At 41.5% G+C, this 16,597-nt stretch overlaps 1 protein-coding gene across 13 annotated transcripts in view; it reads left to right on the top strand.

Moving 5' to 3' along the window:
* Nucleotides 1-16,597, top strand: part of TANC2 (tetratricopeptide repeat, ankyrin repeat and coiled-coil containing 2) — a 297,308-nt gene that overhangs the window by 84,069 nt on the left and 196,642 nt on the right. For 7 of the 13 annotated variants that reach the window (XM_078377732.1, XM_073004053.2, XM_078377730.1 and 4 more), the window contains one exon: nucleotides 12,869-13,051. In XM_078377732.1, coding sequence (XP_078233858.1) covers nucleotides 12,869-13,051 — 183 coding nt within the window. The remainder of the gene's footprint in view (nucleotides 1-12,868; nucleotides 13,052-16,597) is intronic. The other 6 variants (XM_073004058.2, XM_078377736.1, XM_078377733.1 and 3 more) reach the window with 1 other exon arrangement.

The following is a 16,597-nucleotide window of genomic DNA, read 5'->3' as shown; positions in this document are numbered from 1 at the left end:
CAACCCATTACTAGGCGCAATGACCACAAGCCCAAACATCATGTTTGTCTCTCCCATGACCGAGATTGCACACCACTCCACCCATCCTGCCCTCTGGAAACACCTACCTGTCTGAGAATCCATCACTACAGATGCCTGGGTACTGTCCATTATCCACAGTGGCTAACACATCCTATTTCAGTGAGTGAGTTAGCCGCCTTACGTCACGATTATCCTTATTTACAGGTTTTTTCCGGACAAAGTCGAATTATCCATGGATATTTCTTTCCTCTCCAAAGTCGTACCTCAATTCCATCTCTCTCAGCCATTTATCCTTCCTTCCTTCTTCCCATCACTGTCCTTCATACTTTAGACATTGGACCCAATGCACCCAACTTTTCAGGCGTTCATCTCAACTTTTCATAAGTCACCAATCACCTAGTAAAGGTTACCAGCTAACCTCTCAAACCATATCTAGATGAGTCGCCTTAACCATTCACCTCGTGTATCAGCTGGCATACAAACCAGTCCCAAAGGTGATTCACCCCCATTCCACCAGAACAGTGATGACCTCTACAGCATTCCTACGTGGCGTACCTCTTCCAGATGTTTGCGCCTTTGACTGTGTGGACCACAGAAAGCTGTGGCAAGTTCTTAAAGAAATGGGAGTGTCTGACCACCTTATCCATCTCCTGAGATATCTATATGTGGGACAGGAAGCCACAGTTAGAACTGGATATGGAACAACTGATTGGTTCAAGATTGGGAAAGGAATATGACATGCCTCTGCCACCTGGGCACAGCCGTCCACTTTCATCCGGCATTATAGACTTGATCTCCGGCAGAAGTCTGATGCGGCCTTTGGACATGCTGTTCTAGCCTCTACCTTGGCGTGACACCCTGCCTCTGCATAAGACATCTTTAGTCACCCAGGGTATGATTCACAGAGGCCACAAAGAAGAAGAACAGGTTACCCACCTGTAATTTCAGTTCTTTGAGTGGACCTCTGTGATTCACACATCCCGCCCATCCTCCCCACTGTCACACCATTCTGCTTAATGTAGCGGTGGTTGACACAACTGAAAGGGGAGCCTGGGCGCCAAGGTACTTATACGAGGAGAGAGGGGCCTTATTCTAATGCATTTTCGCTACCACAATAGCTCTAGAACCTTCCGATAAGGCTCCGTACATGCGCGGATCACCCAGGGTGTCAATCACAGAGGTCCACTTGAAGAACTACAATTACAGGTAGGTAACCTATCATTCCCATGGATTGCATTCATTTGGCCCTGGAAACTTAAATTCATTTAAAATAGCTAGGTGCTCCTGCATCAGCTCCTCCTTTATCCTCAGCAGCAGCCCTCCATTTCTTCCTTTATTCTGCCTACACAAAGTTGGGAATGGTTTTTCTTTTTATGAACTTTTACTTGTCTTACAAATCTGAGAACTTTTTCAGCTTTAGCTTTCCTAACCTTCTCTCTGCAAACATTCGCTGCCTCTTTGAACTTTTCATTGATAATTTACCCTCCTTCCACTTTCTATATATGTTGTTTTTGAATTGTAGCTCATCTAATAATTCTTTATACAGCTGACACTTTCTTTAGATGTCTCCCACATTTCTTCTGCATAAGAATGGTTTGCATTTGCAGGCCCAGTATCTCACTCCTAGGAAACTTCCCTCCCTCATGGCCTTCCTTTTTCCTGAGTATTTCTGAACTTAGCATCTCACCCAGTATTTCTTGGAGTTTACTGAAATCAACTTTCTAAGTCTAGACTGTGAATTAGACTGTTTTCACTGTTCATTTTTCTCAGTATAACAAATTGCAAGGGAGCATAATCACATCCATCCAGAGTCCCCATTGTTTCCACTGCATTGACCATTTCTTCTCTGTCAGTTAGGACAAGATCTAGGATAGCTGATCTTGTTGAGGATGAAGTTGTCGGCAAGACAAGTGAGGAATTTTTTGGACCATCATTTCTTGGCATAGTTGGGTTTCTAGCAGATATTGGGGTAGTTGAAGTCTCCCATTACTATGATATGTCCCCTCCTTGAATACAGTGGTGCCTCACTTAAAGAGTGCACCGCTTAACGACGAATCCGCATAGCGATGCATTTTTTGCGATCACTAATGCGACATTGCAATGTTTTAGATAGGGAAAACATCGCATTGCGTTGATCGGTAAGCATTTTGTTTACTGATCTTCGCATTGCAATGTTTTACAAACAGCTGATCGGCAGTTCCAAAATGGCTGCTGGATCAACAAAATGGCTGCCCGCAGTGTTTTCGCGCCCTGCCCTCACTTACCGGGCGGTAAAAATGGCGGCCGGATGGAGGATTCCCCGCATAGCGGTGAGTTTTACCCCAATAGGAACGCATTAAACTCTGTTTAATACGTTCCTATGGGTTCCCCCCCCGCCGCATAGCGACGAATCCGGATAGCGACATTAATCCTGGAATGGATTAACGTCGCTATGTGGGGCACCACTGTATTTGGCAGTCTGGCCTAGGACAGCATAGTCCAAATCTTCAATCTGGCCAAGAGGTCTGTGGCAGACTCCTCACAGTGACATCTCTCTTCTTTTGTTTTTACCCAAATACTCTCCATCAGGTTTTTATGATTCAAGTCATGACCTCAAAGCTGCACATCCTTTACATACTGTACAATGCTACTTCTCCTCCCTTCCTGTTCAATCTGTTCCTTTGGGATAGTTATACCCTACAACCAATGCATTGTAGTAATGAGTCGTATTGTACAAGGTTTTGGCAGTGCCTATGAAATCATAAGTTTGGCTTTGGAGTTCAAAACGAAGCAGGGCAAAGGCTATGATAGAGTTTTGTCAAGAGAACAAGCTGGTTATCACAAACACTATTTTCCAACAACACAAGAGGCGTTTTACAACAACAACACAACACATGGGCATCACCAGATGGGCAATACTGAAATCAGATTGATTATCTTCTTTGCAGCCAAAGATGGAGAAGCTCTACGAGCAAAAACAAGACCTGTAGCTGATTGTGGCTCTGATCATCAGCTTCTTATAGCAAAGCTCAAGCTTAAACTGAAGAAAGTAGGAAAAGCCACTGGGCTAGTCAGGTATAATCTAAACCAAATTTCTTATGAATACACAGTGGAAGTGAAGAACAGATTTAAGGAACTTGATTTGGTGGACAGTGTACCTGAAGAATTATGGATGGAGGCTTGTAACATTGTCCAGGAGGCAGCAACAAAAACCATTCCCCCCAAAAAAGGAAATGCAAGAAAGCAAAGTGGCTGTCCAACAAGACCTTACAAATAGCAGAGAAAAGAAGGGAAACAAAACGCGAGAGAGATAGGGAAAGTTACAGAACATTGAATGCAGACTTCCAAAGAATAGCAAGGAGAGACAAGAGGGCCTTCTTCAATGAACAGTGCAAAGAAATAGAGGAAAATAGTAGAAAGGGAAAAACCAGAGATCTGTTCAAGAAAATTGGAGATATTAAAGGAACATTTTGTGCAAAGATGGACATGATAAAGGACAAAAATGGTAGGGACCTCACGGAAGAAGAAGACATCAAGAAGAGGTGGCAAGAATACACAGAGGAATTATGCCAGAAAGATCTGGATGTCCTGGACAACCCAGATAGTATGGTTGCTGACCTTGAGCCAGACATCCTGGAGAGCGAAGTCACATGGGCTTTAGAAAGCCTGGCTAAGAACAAGTCCAGTGGAGGTGATGGCATTCCAGTGGAACTATTTAAAATCTTAAAAGATGACACTGTTAAGGTGCTGCACTCAATATGCCAGCAAGTCTGGAAAACTAAGCAGTGGCCAGAGGATTGGAAAAGATCAGTCTGCATCCCAATCCCAAAGAAGGGCAATGCCAAAGAATGCTCCAACTACTGTCCAATTGCACTCATTTCACACGCTAGCAAGGTTATGCTCAAAATCCTACAAGGTAGGTGTAGCGAAATGCCAAAAGGTGACATTATTCCTGCCTGTCCATCACAGAAGCTCAAGGGGGAGGAGCCAAGGATAGAGCAGGGGGGCAGAGTCAGAGAGAAGGAGATGTGGAATGGCAGTTAGGGTTTAGGGGAGAGAAGGAGAGGGTTGGTGAATTGAGCTGAGAGTGTTAAGAGAGGGAATTGAGAAGGTTAAACAATATTGAACAAGCAGGAATGAAATTATAAGCACTATAAGAGAGATATTGATTGAAAGTATACATTAATTTGGAATAAAAGAGGTTGCCTACATCAGTGGTCCCCAGCCTTGGGCCTCCAGATGTTCTTGGACTACAACTCCCAGAAGCCTTCACCACCACCTCTGCTGGCCAGGATTTCTGGGAGTTGAAGTCCAAGAACATCTGGAGGCCCAAGGTTGGGGACCACTGGCCTACATGATCCAATACGTGTTAATACCTGATACAGTTCATATGTGATTTACCTTTATGATTTACTTGACAATAAAAGAATATTTTTTAATTAAATCTCTGATGCTAAGTTCAATAACCCTTAGTTTTGACAGCACACATGTATAACATAATTGGTATTAGGAGAATACCTGATGGCAGTGTGAAGGGAAAAGGGTGTGATCCCTTGTGAGGGCCAAATAAATAGGGGCAACAAGGTTGATCACCACAGTAGGCTTCAGCAGTACACTGGTGCCTCGCAAGATGATTGCTTCGTGGGGCGAAAAATCCACAAGACGATTGGTTTTTGCGATCCCTATGATACTTCACAAGATTTTTTTTTCTATGACCATGCTTTGCAAGACTTTTTCCCCCCCTGACACTGATGTTTTGCAAGACAAATAAATCTCATTCGTCTTGCGAGGTTCCCATAGGGGAACCTCGCAAGACAATTTTTTCACAAGACAACGATTTTCACGGAACGAATTAAAATCGTCTTGTGAGGCGCCACTGTATGTGGACTGAGAACTCCCAGAAGTACAAGCTGGATTTCGAAGGGGTAGAAGAACTCTAGACCAAATTGTTAGCATGCGCTGGATTACGGAGAAAGCCAGAGAGTTCCAGAAAAACATCTACTTCTGCTTCATTGACTACGCAAAAGACTTTGACTGTGTGGACCACAGAAAGCTATGGCAATTTCTTAAAGAAATGTCTGTCCACCTTATCTATCTCCTGAGAAATCTATATGTGTGACAGGAAGCCACAGTTAGAACTGGATATGGAACAACTGATTGGTTCAAAATTGGGAAAGGAGTATGACAAGGCTGTAGATTGTCTCCCTGCTTATTTAACTTATATGCAGAATACATCATGCGAAAGGCAGGTCTGGAGGAATCCCAAGCTGAAATTAAGTTTGCTGGAAGAAATATCAACAACCTCAGATATGCAGATGATGCCACTCTGATAGTAGAAAGTGAGGAGGAATAAAAGAACCTCTTAATGAGGGTGAAAGAGGATAGTGAGAAAAATGGTCTGAAGCTCAACATCAAAAGAACTTAAGATCACGGCCACTGGTCCCATCACCTCCTCGCAAATGGAAGGGGAAGATATGAAGGCAGTGACAGTTTTTACTTTCTTGGGCTCCATGCGAATGGAGACAGCAGCCGTGAAATTAAAAGACTCCTTCTTCTTTTGAGGAAAGCAATGAAAAACCTAGAAAGCATCTTAAAAAGCAGAGACATCACCTTGCCGACAAAAGTCCGCATAGTCAAACTATGGCTTTTCCTGTAGTGATGCATGGAAATGAGATCTGGACAATAAAGAAGGCCACCACCGAAGAATCGATGCTTTTGAATTGTGGTGGTGGAGGAGACTCTTGAGAGTCCCCTGGACTGCAAAGAGAACAAACCTATCCATTTTGAAGGAAATCCACCATGAGTGCTCACTGGAAGGACAGATCCTGAAGCTGAGGCTCCAATACTTTGGCCATCTCATGAGAAGAGAAGACTCCCTGGAAAAGACCCTGATGTTGGGAAAGTGTGAAGGCAAGAGAAGAAGGGGAAGACAGAGGACAAGATAGTTGGATAGTGTCATCGAAGCTACCAGCATGAATTTGACCAAACCCCGGGAGGCAGTGGAAGACAGGAGGGCCTGGTGTGCTCTGGTCCCTGTGGTCACGAAGAGTTGGACACAACTTCATGACTAAACAGCAACAAAATGAAATCATAGTTGCCTTCTTATAAATAAAAGTTCCAGTTCACCTTGTTTGTTTCTCATGCTCTCTGCATTGGTATAGAAATATTAGAAACCATGGGTCATTTCCTCCAGATGCTTCTTTGTTGTCTTTCCCCCTGTATTTGAGGGTTTCGCACCCCATTCGTATTTCTGATACATTACTGATGCTCCTGTCCCAATTAGTTGGTATATTCTGGTCCTCTGCAATGTCATTTCTTTCCCCAGGCGATTGCAGTTTAGTGCCCTCCTGACCAGGTTTCAAATCTCCTAGTAAATATGATCTTCCCAATGTGTAAAGTGCAGCCAGTCACTTGCCAGTACTCCTTCTTCATGGAAGCACAGCCTGTGGTTCAAGAAGCCAGACTTGCCCTGACAAACACCATCTATGCAATTAGTTGTTTACTTCCAGTGTTTTTCTCTCTCTTGCTGGGTTATGACCTTGAAGACGAAGGAGTGATAGAAAACCACCTGTGCTCCAGGGTCCTTCATCTTGCTAACCAGAGCCCTGTAATCAGTTTCAGTATGCTGAATATTGGCAGTATTGTTTGTTTTCTACTGGATGAGAATGAAGGAGTGATAGTCTGAAGGCTTGATGATTCTGAGTAAACTTTCTGTCATGCCCTTGATTTTCACCCCAAGGAGAAAGCATACCTCCTGTCAGGTCCGCAACTGCTCTTTTCCTCTCAGTGGGGGAGTCAACTACCACAACATATATTTCCTTCCGCTATTAAGTAGCAGGACTGCTTCTGTATCTTTTATAACAATGTTTCTGTTCTCTGCTGTCGCTGCAACTTAAAATCCCTGTTAGTGGAGGGGCCCCAAGTCTGGTGATTTTCTTTTAGTTCCTCATCGTCATTGTCGATGTTGAGGTTGTGAGTCTCATGGCTCTGCTCCAGCAGCCCAGAGATCCACACAGAGGGGCTAATATTGATTCTGTGACTTCAAAGACAAACCAAAGGAAAAATATTTCTGCCTTTTGGAATATTTCCTTGATGTTCTTTTTGTTAAAGAACAGCTACCTTGAGGTTGGAGGCAATGTCTGTGAGACTGACATGTTTATTCACTTTCTCAGTATTATTAGTTACAGTTGTGTCCATTTAGCCTTTTCTGCAGGGATTGCCTTCTTTATGCAATGCCATTGCTAGTAAAAAAAATTGCATATATCATGTTGGAGGATGAGCAATTCTGCAGCCCTATTTATTTTTAAAAGAGCCATATTCTGGGAGGGGGAGAATACACAAGCATGCTGAAATGGCTGTCTTGTGACATCATGCGTGCACACACACTCCTTCCCCATATAGATCAGCTAGCCAATTAGTGCATGGTTCACATTCACATATATTCTGTTCCCCCTGCCAACTGTCTTAACAGACTGTCCTGGCACCTATCGAACTTCCCGTTGCCAATAAGAACCCAGTCACTCACCATGCATACCAGTACAAACTTATATGCACTTACGTTTACCATGTGGAGTTGCTACAAGTATGTCAAGAGGGCGAACTCTTCGAACTAGCCTAGAAAGAAGAAAATAAGGCACATGTGTCCATTTGTGTCACATTGAGGAGATGCAGGCAATTTCCTTTGAACCACCTGAGAAAAGTGTGCAACAGCCATTTCCACTGCATTCTCAGGCCACCTCTGAATCTCTGTCAAGGTGTCCACCTAGGGCAGAATGAGAAATTCAGGACCACAAACAGGCAGCATTACTGACCAAGTAATATGAATCTGCTTCCAGCAATGCCTTTGAAAAGGCTCACCGCTATAGAAGAATTTTCTTGATCCAGGACTCCCATCTTCCTATTGTTTCTCTAGGAAATCAATGAAGAGAGAATGCTACAAGTGTGAGAGCCCATGCTACAGCATCTGTCTATGCCATTTGAGGTCTTTGTGCTACAATCAGCAGCATTACTCATTTTTCCTTGGGCAGTGTTGGTATTAGTCATACACTATGGGCATTCCCCATACTCACCAGGTCAGTTGCTGTTTGTCCATTTTCCTGAAATTCAAGAGATAGCTGGTTATTATCTGCTGCTTCTAGTCTTGATTACCATCCATGATATTAGGTATTGCCTCATTTTCAATATTGATGGTGCCATCCATTTTCAGCACTAGACCTTTCATGCACACCACTTTCAGCATACCTTTCACATTGGTGCCAGCAATGAATTTGCAACAGACTTTGGTATTAGAGGCACAGTTTGATTTGTGCTTGTGGGTGACTTAAATGTGTCTGACCGCCATGGTATTGAATTGCAGAATCATTGGGAGAACAGTCTCACCGGCCTCTGATTCAAGAATTATCTGACACTGAGTCAGAGATTGTGTCTGTTAGTATGGTGTTAACTGAAATGCAGGAGGAATCTGCACCACTGGATCCCATGGTATCTCCTGTTGACTTTCCTTCCTTTTCCATCAGAGGATATTTCTGCTCTCTCTGACATGCTGATTTAACTTCCATAGAGTCTGGACATACCTTTTTGTCAACAAGAACCTTCTGAAAACAGTCTCTATCTTTTTGGTGCTCTGAGTCCAGAACAATACTCTTTGCCATGCTTGTTTCCTTGATAGAATTTGCAATGAAGATCTATGAAAAGCAGTCATCATTACTAATCTTGAGCATGTGTCTTGAGAACTTACATAGAGTTCAGTAAGAATACCACAAACATTTCTTCCAGTGCTTGATACCACCTTTTGTCATTGTGGCATCTTCACCAGACAACAAGTCCTTACATCAGATAAGGAAGGAAGGAAACTTGCTTTTACTGGGCTGCAAGACTTACTTGGCAGGGCATTGTCTGTGGAGATTGTGAACCGGCAAGCATACCTTGCAAAATTCCAGATGTTCATGTGGACGCTCTCATGGACCATGTGCTTGATGATGATGCAAAATTAGTTGTGGCTTAGGAAGCCAATAATGGAGTGAGACAGCAGATACTGTAAATATCATTCAAAATACAACTGATTGCTCTGCCAATGCCTTGACAGAAACTGTTACTGTAAGATATCATGCCTGGCTTCAATCTGTCCATCTGTTGCAGGGTGAAATAGATAATGTAGCAGATACGTGCTTCAACTGTCAGAGTTTCTTTCTATTTAGGGCAGATGAAAAATTAGATGAAGTGCACAAATTAACAGCAGCAAGGGAAAAGGAGTTCCTTCCAATCACTTGCTGATATAAATTACTGGTTTTGACTAGGATTGCTGTTGTTGCCATCAAGGCACTACAGTTTCCTCCATTCTGCAGCAGTCTTCTTTTAAATATAAACCTCCTACAAGTCAGCCATATCAGAAATCTCCAATTACAAATGCAAATTTGCAGATACAGTGGGGGCTTGACTTGAGAACTTAATCCGTATTGGAAGGTGGTTCTCAAATCAAAAAGTTTGCAGGTCAAATCTGCATTTCCCATAGGAATGCATTGAAAACCATTTGATCCGTATCTGCTCTTTTCCGTCCATAGAAACTAATGGGAAGCTGCTATTCCGCCTTCGACCACTAGAGGGGGATATTTTGTTTCTTTTTTTCTTAGGTCAAGAAAGGTTCAGGGAAGGCAGGGAAAATACAGTCCAGGCAGTACCAGGCAGTCTGAAGACTGTCTCCCAATCCACTCTCTAAACGCTGGGAGGAGTGAGGAAGCAGACAGGCACCCTTTTCACTGGCCAACAGTTAACTGAAAGTTCAAATTTTGTACTTTCCCTGCCTCCCACGTGGTTTTTTTCAGTTTTTTTCAGTTCATAACTCAAATCTAAGTACGTAAGTCAAGTCAATATTTTCCTATGAGAGCGGTTCGTAAGTCAAAATGTTCGTAACTCGTGCCGTTCTTAAGTCAAGACTCCACTGTACAGTACTTAATCTGACACCTTCATGTACCAGACTGTTTCATTATCTGCAGTCTTGTAACAACGTGGCTACCAATTGATAGATCCTTACTATAGTAGAGTTCAGCCACCTTAACTAGTGCACATATTCTGTTTGACATCCCTATCAGAGGTTCTATTATAAGAGATACAGGTCCTTTCCAACAAAGGAGCCATCAAGTTGGTATCTTGATATCTAAGTTTCATTGGCTTCTTCTTCCAATACTTGATGGTAATGAGAAAAGGTGGAGGACTAAATCCTGTCTTAGACCTTTTGATATATCCATGCTTTAGTTAACATTTTTGAATCATTACTGTGTCTAATCTTCTCCTTTGAGGAAAGACTATTGGTTTGTAGCAATAACTGAAGATTACCTATTTCCATAGGTAATTTGCCACTTGCAAATTGGAACCCTTAATTCACCCTAGAGAGACGTATTCCCAAAACGGTGGTGGTAGCAACATACTTGAGAAGACAAATGATCATTGTTTTTGCCTACATTGATGACTGGTTAGGAGTGGCTCATACTGAGTACCATGTTGACTCTGTTGCACAGTTTGGTAAAATATGGAAAAGTCACATATGGTTTAAGACCAAAGAGTATTTTCATAGGACCTAGACTCTTTCTACTAGAGTGCTACCTGTGATACCAGAAGAAGCAGCACAAATGATTGTTGCAATAGCTTAGGGTGTTATCAAACATTGGACATGCTACTTCACATACAGTGGGGTCTTGACTTGAGAACTTAATCCGTATTGGAAGGCGGTTCTCAAGTCAAAAAGTCTGTAAGTCAAGTCTCCATTGACCTACCGTGCATTGAAAACCGATTAATCCCGTAACAGGCCGTTTTTGTTCCGTTTTGGTTTTTTTCTGGTCTGTAAGTCAAATCTCAGTCTGCAAGTCAAACCTAAATTTTGCGGCCAGAGAAATCTGTAACTCAAAAAGTCTGTAAGTCAAGCCGTCTGTAAGTCAAGGGTCCACTGTACTGATGTTACTTGGTGTGGTGGCCTCTAGACCGTTAGACCTTTGCTTTGCCAGTTTGTACACAAGACCCCTGCAGTCTTGGCTTCTGATTAATTTCAATTCTGTCTTCAACACCAGATAAATGTGACTGATAAACTCTGCTCATATGTTCAGAGTCTTGCTGTGCCCTTTGTGGTGGACCAGGGGAGAAAATATATTCCAAGAAATGTTCCAACACTATTGTGGTGTCAATGGATATTTCCAGTAAGGAGAGTCCACTCTCTATTACATCCAAGGCTGTTGGAGAACAAGGGAAGTTAGGTCTTATGAAAACTTTTGGGAACTTTTGGCAGTATTCAAGTTTTGCAAGGCTTTTTGACCCCTTGACTGTTGTCAGAGCTTTCAGTGTTTTTGAAATCTTCAGGATAGTTGGACTGTCTCTAGATGATTATTGAGAGCTTATACATCAGTAAAGGCCAGTGGCCTTGGCAATTTTCTCTCCTTTTCAGCATGTTGATGACCACGTTGTTTCTTGTAATCTGTTCATTAAAACATGTATGAAAATTTTCTTGAAATTGTATTCTCCTTATAGAACTACTTCACCTTGGTAGGAATACAGCAGCACTTAGCTTAGATGTCTTTGTGTGTGTGTGTAATTTGGTTTCTGTATTGTGACTGAACCAACATACTGATGTTTTCTCCTAATTCCTCCTTCTGGTTGTAGAGGTTGTTGCATCCCTTGAATGGATGGTGTGCTTTAACTTTTGTTACTGACAGGATAGTAGTTTTCAAATATGCCTCTTCCTTTGTTACATAGTCCCAGTTTTCAGCCTGTAGTTCTCTTACTAAATTTTGTTAGCCACACAAACTAGTTAGATGTCCTGTGTCAGTATCTTCAAAAGTATTCCTTCACTTAGGTCCATCACATCCTGTACAGAACCTTCAAAAATTTAAAGAAAAGAAAAAAAGAAATGCTTAGAAAATTATGTTGTGCTCTCTAAGATGTATAAGAGCAATTTTGCTATGGTTTCAGGGTAGATTGTTAGTTAAGTTTGTTGTCCAGTAGAGGGTGCAAGAAGCTTTTCAGTCAATTTTTCCCTGGTTAAACAGGTTTTTCAGTTAAAAAACCCACTGTAGAGACTTTCACGATTTTAAATAAATAAATATACAAATATACAAATTAGACATTTGATACACCTCTCTTGCCTTAGCCCTTCTGACTATATGCTTTTATGCAGGCTCTTTCACATTGGCTCATAAAGATTTTGCAACTATCCACACATCACAACAGAGGTGTAGAGATGGTTATGAACTATGCTCCTGTGCTTCGGCCTGGTTTGGTGCTGCACCTGCACGAGTGTTCTGCAGGTGCTGTGTGCTTCCCTTCCCCACTTCCTCTGCACACTCGCCCACTCACTGGCAGAAGTACACTTCCCTCCTCTGCCTCCTCAGGTGATCTCCCACTCAAACGAGGAGGCGGGGCAGGGAAGCCCATGCTGCTGGCCAGTGACTGGGTTATTGTGCAGAGGAGGGAAGCGTGCTTCTGCCAGTGAATGAATAATTGCACAAGGAGACAGGGGAGAGAAGTGTGTGGTGCCCATAGAACACCTGTGCAGGCTCCACACCAAACCATGGATGTGTGTTTCATGCCCATCTCTACAGGTGAACAAAACCACAAACCTTGGATTGACTGTGGACTTAAGGTTTCAGATACAATCCCCAGTTCTAAATAAAATTTTAAAATCATTTCTGTGTACGTGTAAACACATACAGATGCATTCCTCATACTCTGTTGGGAGTCAGTTTTATCACATTTTGCCTTCCCCTGAATTGTTTTAGGCCCAGGCATTTCTGTTTTGAAAACCAGAAGTGACTACTTGTTCATGGTCTGATTAAAAGGAGGCAATAATGTGTTAATGATCTTTTCCTTTATTCTGTTCTGTCAGGTGGCAGCTCCACAGAGAACGACTGTGCTTTTGAATCAGAGTATGCTATCCCAACACTCCCAGTGCCCGAAGGTATGCAGCACATTCGGATTATGGAAGGCATGTCCCGCTCTCTCCCATCCTCCCCATTACTAACACACCAGTCTATCAGTGTTCGACTCCAGCCCATGAAGAAATTAACTGGTAAGGAAGTTACACAAGTTTAGTAAGTTTGGAATGTTGAATAAAGCTTGTTTCCCACACTGCACATCACCCCAAACCCTATATTTTTACAGTGTCCCACTGATAATTCAATTGCTTGCCATCAAGTAAATTGATTAAATTGGATTTGATTTTACTTGGACTGCACACATAATTTATGTTAGGATTTTCTGTGAGCAGGAGAATAACAAAAAGGAAAAAAAGGCTCTAGAGGTGTTATATACCACACTTCTCTTTCTGTGCTGTTCACATTACTAATGTTATCAATAAAAAGAACTTAGCTGTCAATGGTTCTCATTGAATTCTGTGGAACAAAGTGGTGGGCTTCCTTCTGGAATATAACCAAGGGGACTGAATCTGGTTTAGGAAAGAGACTAAATTTCATCTCCTTGAGTTTATTCTCTTTTTTCTCCCACATAAACAGGTGGCTATCATTCACAATTTTTTGATAGAACATTTTGATGAGACCCCAAACTGCATATCACCCCAATACTAATTTTGATAGCCACAAATGGCAAGATTCTTCATGGGAAGCAGGACTGTTTTCACTTCCAGCGAGGGTACCGTGTTTCCCTGAAAATAAGACAGGGTCATATTAATTTGCTACAAAAATGCATTAGGGATAATTTCAAGGGATGTTTTATTTTTTTCATATACAACAATCTACATGTATTCAAATACAGTCATGTCATCATCTTCTGGTTGCTGCACAGTGGTGGAGGGCAGGGTTTCACTTAAGTAGGGATTATTTTGGGGGTAGGGCTTATATTACAAGCATCCTGAAAAATCATACTATGGCTTATTTTCAGATTGGGTCTTATTTTCAGGGAAACAGGGTGGTAGTGAAGGAGCAATATATTTTTGATGCGCCTTCTCCCATTGAAGAAATGGGTGAAAAGCATTTGTGAGAGAGGTAGTTTTTACTCACAATAAAGTTTCAGATTCTCTGACAATGCTGTACAGTGGTGCCTCGCACAACGAGTGCCTCACACAACGATAAATTCACACAACGATGGCTTTTTCTGAAAAATTTGCCGCCTCACACAATGATGTTTCCTATGGGGAATTTTCACACAATGATGTCTCTTTTCACTCATTTAAAAGTGCCTTAAACTGTTTGAAACATGTTTTAAATGCTTGGCATCGATAGTCCAGCTTGTGAAACATATGCAAACTTAATTTGGTGTTGTTCTGAGGCGTTGTTAATTTTTGGTGTATTTGTTTCTCTCTCATTGAGAAGCATTGAATGGTCCGTCCAATGGCTTTCAATGGAGAATAAAAAAATTCACCAAAAATAACGAAAACTCAGAACAACACCAAATTAAGTTTGCATAGGTTTCAGGAGGTGGGCTAACGATTGCAAGCATTTAAAACAGGTTTCAAACAGTTTAAGACACTTTTACAGGAGCGAAAAGGGACTTTGCAAACCCATTCAAATGCATTGAGTCGGCTTCAATGCATTTCAATTGGGGAACCGCGTTTCCCTCAAAGATGTTTCCTATGCCGATTTTCACTTAAGGACGGCAATCCGTTCCAATTGGAATGGATTAACCGGTTTTCAATGCATTCCTATGGGAAATGGTGTTTCACAGAATGATGTTTTCACAGAACGTTTTTTTTAAAAACCAATTAACATCGTTGTGCGAGGCACCACTGTATATGTTTTTGCCTTCTCCTTGGCTTGGTAGCCATATTTGGTGTATAGGAACAGGCGAGGACCATATATGGGAAAGCACTTCTGACCTTATTCTTTGCTCTGTCTGAGGCAATGACTTCAGTTATGCTAACTGCAGAGTCTGGTTAAAATAGGGACAAGAATTGTCAATTTTTTTGCCATCACTTATCAAACAACACAGCCTGAGTTAGTTGTTAACAATTATGGTTGTCATCTGATTCTAATCTTCCATAATTTTTTATATTAATAAATAACTCTTCAGAGGAACAAATCTTTATTTTTAGATTATGTGTGAGCTCCTCCACAGTGCTTTCATTTAAAAAAAATGACAAGTAGTAATATTAATAACATTGCAAAAGGTTGCTGATATATTCTCAAAGGCTTTCATGGCCAGGATCTGATGATCCTAACGACACCCATCAATCATAGGGATAGTTAATATCCCTCCTCATCACAACAATACACCCTAACAAAAATACACCCTCATCACAATAATCACCCAATATCCTGAAAAGAACAAAAAAACTGATTCCATAGCTACAAATACTCAACAATCTCACACATTACACCAGAACACAGACAGAATTTTAGTTCCTGTCCTCTGAAGATGCTGGCCACAGAGACTGTCTGTAACATTAGGAAGAAAAACCTCCAGAACATGGCCAAACAGCCTGAAAAACCTACAACAAGCATTGGTGATATACTTTATGTAATGCTGTCCATACCAGGATGTAATGTCCAAATATTGAGGATTCTCATGTAGACCCAGTAGACTGTTGCAGATTTATACTGTGTGTCTTGGTTCATAGTTTTTAAGCAGATCTCAGAATCTTGTTTGTGAGCTTGTCCTTGTACCAGACTTCCTCACTAAGCACCAGAACCTTCACAGACACACCTGTCTTATCCTTACCTTATATTATTTATTGGGTTATTGTGATTTTCTGCAGGAATATGCAGAAAAGCCAGCTGACAGAGCACTAGTTTCTTCTAGAAGTATGGTGAGCTGCTATGGATAGGAAAAAGCTCTTTCTTTGTCTTTTACCTCAGCAGGCTACTAATTTGGGGGAAGGGGCAAGCTAGTGACCTCTGTGGATTCATTTACAAAACTGAATTAATCCTAACTGATTTATCAACAATAATTTGCATCCAGTACACAGTGGGAGTAGTAGCCATACTCTGAAATATTCTCATAGGAGTTCTCAGAGATCTGGTTCCTCACCCTCCTGCACTGTGTGCACAAACTCCATGTTGTTGCTTGTACCTCCCACATTGCCCCCATATTCAGCTTCCCTGCTTCAATTACTTAAGGTGGGATACAACAACCAAGTGAGGTAGGCGGAACTAAGAGAGAATGACTACTGCAAGTTCATCCTGTGAGCTTTATGGGTGAATAAGAATTGGAAGCCGAGGTTCCCAAGTTCTAGCTTAGTTCTCTAACTGCTGTGCTGGACTGACTGTTGATAGAACTGTTTCTGGTGTGGATCCTTTTACATAGAGGTATCACATATGCATGAACTGGGTCTAGCCCTTTATTCTTTTAAATTTGCCGATGTTGCATTTAGACAGCATGTTTGTATTTTATTTTATTTTTGTACATATCACAAGATAAAGTGTAAGTTGATACTTAGCAATTGAAGCTAGATTTTTTTAAGCTGTTGAACGAATTTTGTGTGAACATTAAGGTGTAATACAGTTAAAGGATAATGTGTTTTGCATATTTTGTGACTAATATGTAAAGTTTAATTGCTATAGTTTGTCTTTCTGACTTATATTGAATATAAATAGTTTTTATCAAAATTTGACCTGCTTCTGTTTATTTTACATTTGTATCCCACATTCTCCCAGGGAACTCA

This window comes from Pogona vitticeps, chromosome 6 (genome assembly GCF_051106095.1).
Source record: "Pogona vitticeps strain Pit_001003342236 chromosome 6, PviZW2.1, whole genome shotgun sequence".
Lineage (NCBI taxonomy): Eukaryota > Metazoa > Chordata > Lepidosauria > Squamata > Agamidae > Pogona > Pogona vitticeps.
Note: the sequence above shows the minus strand (reverse complement) of the source record. Positions and strands in the feature narration are given on the sequence as shown.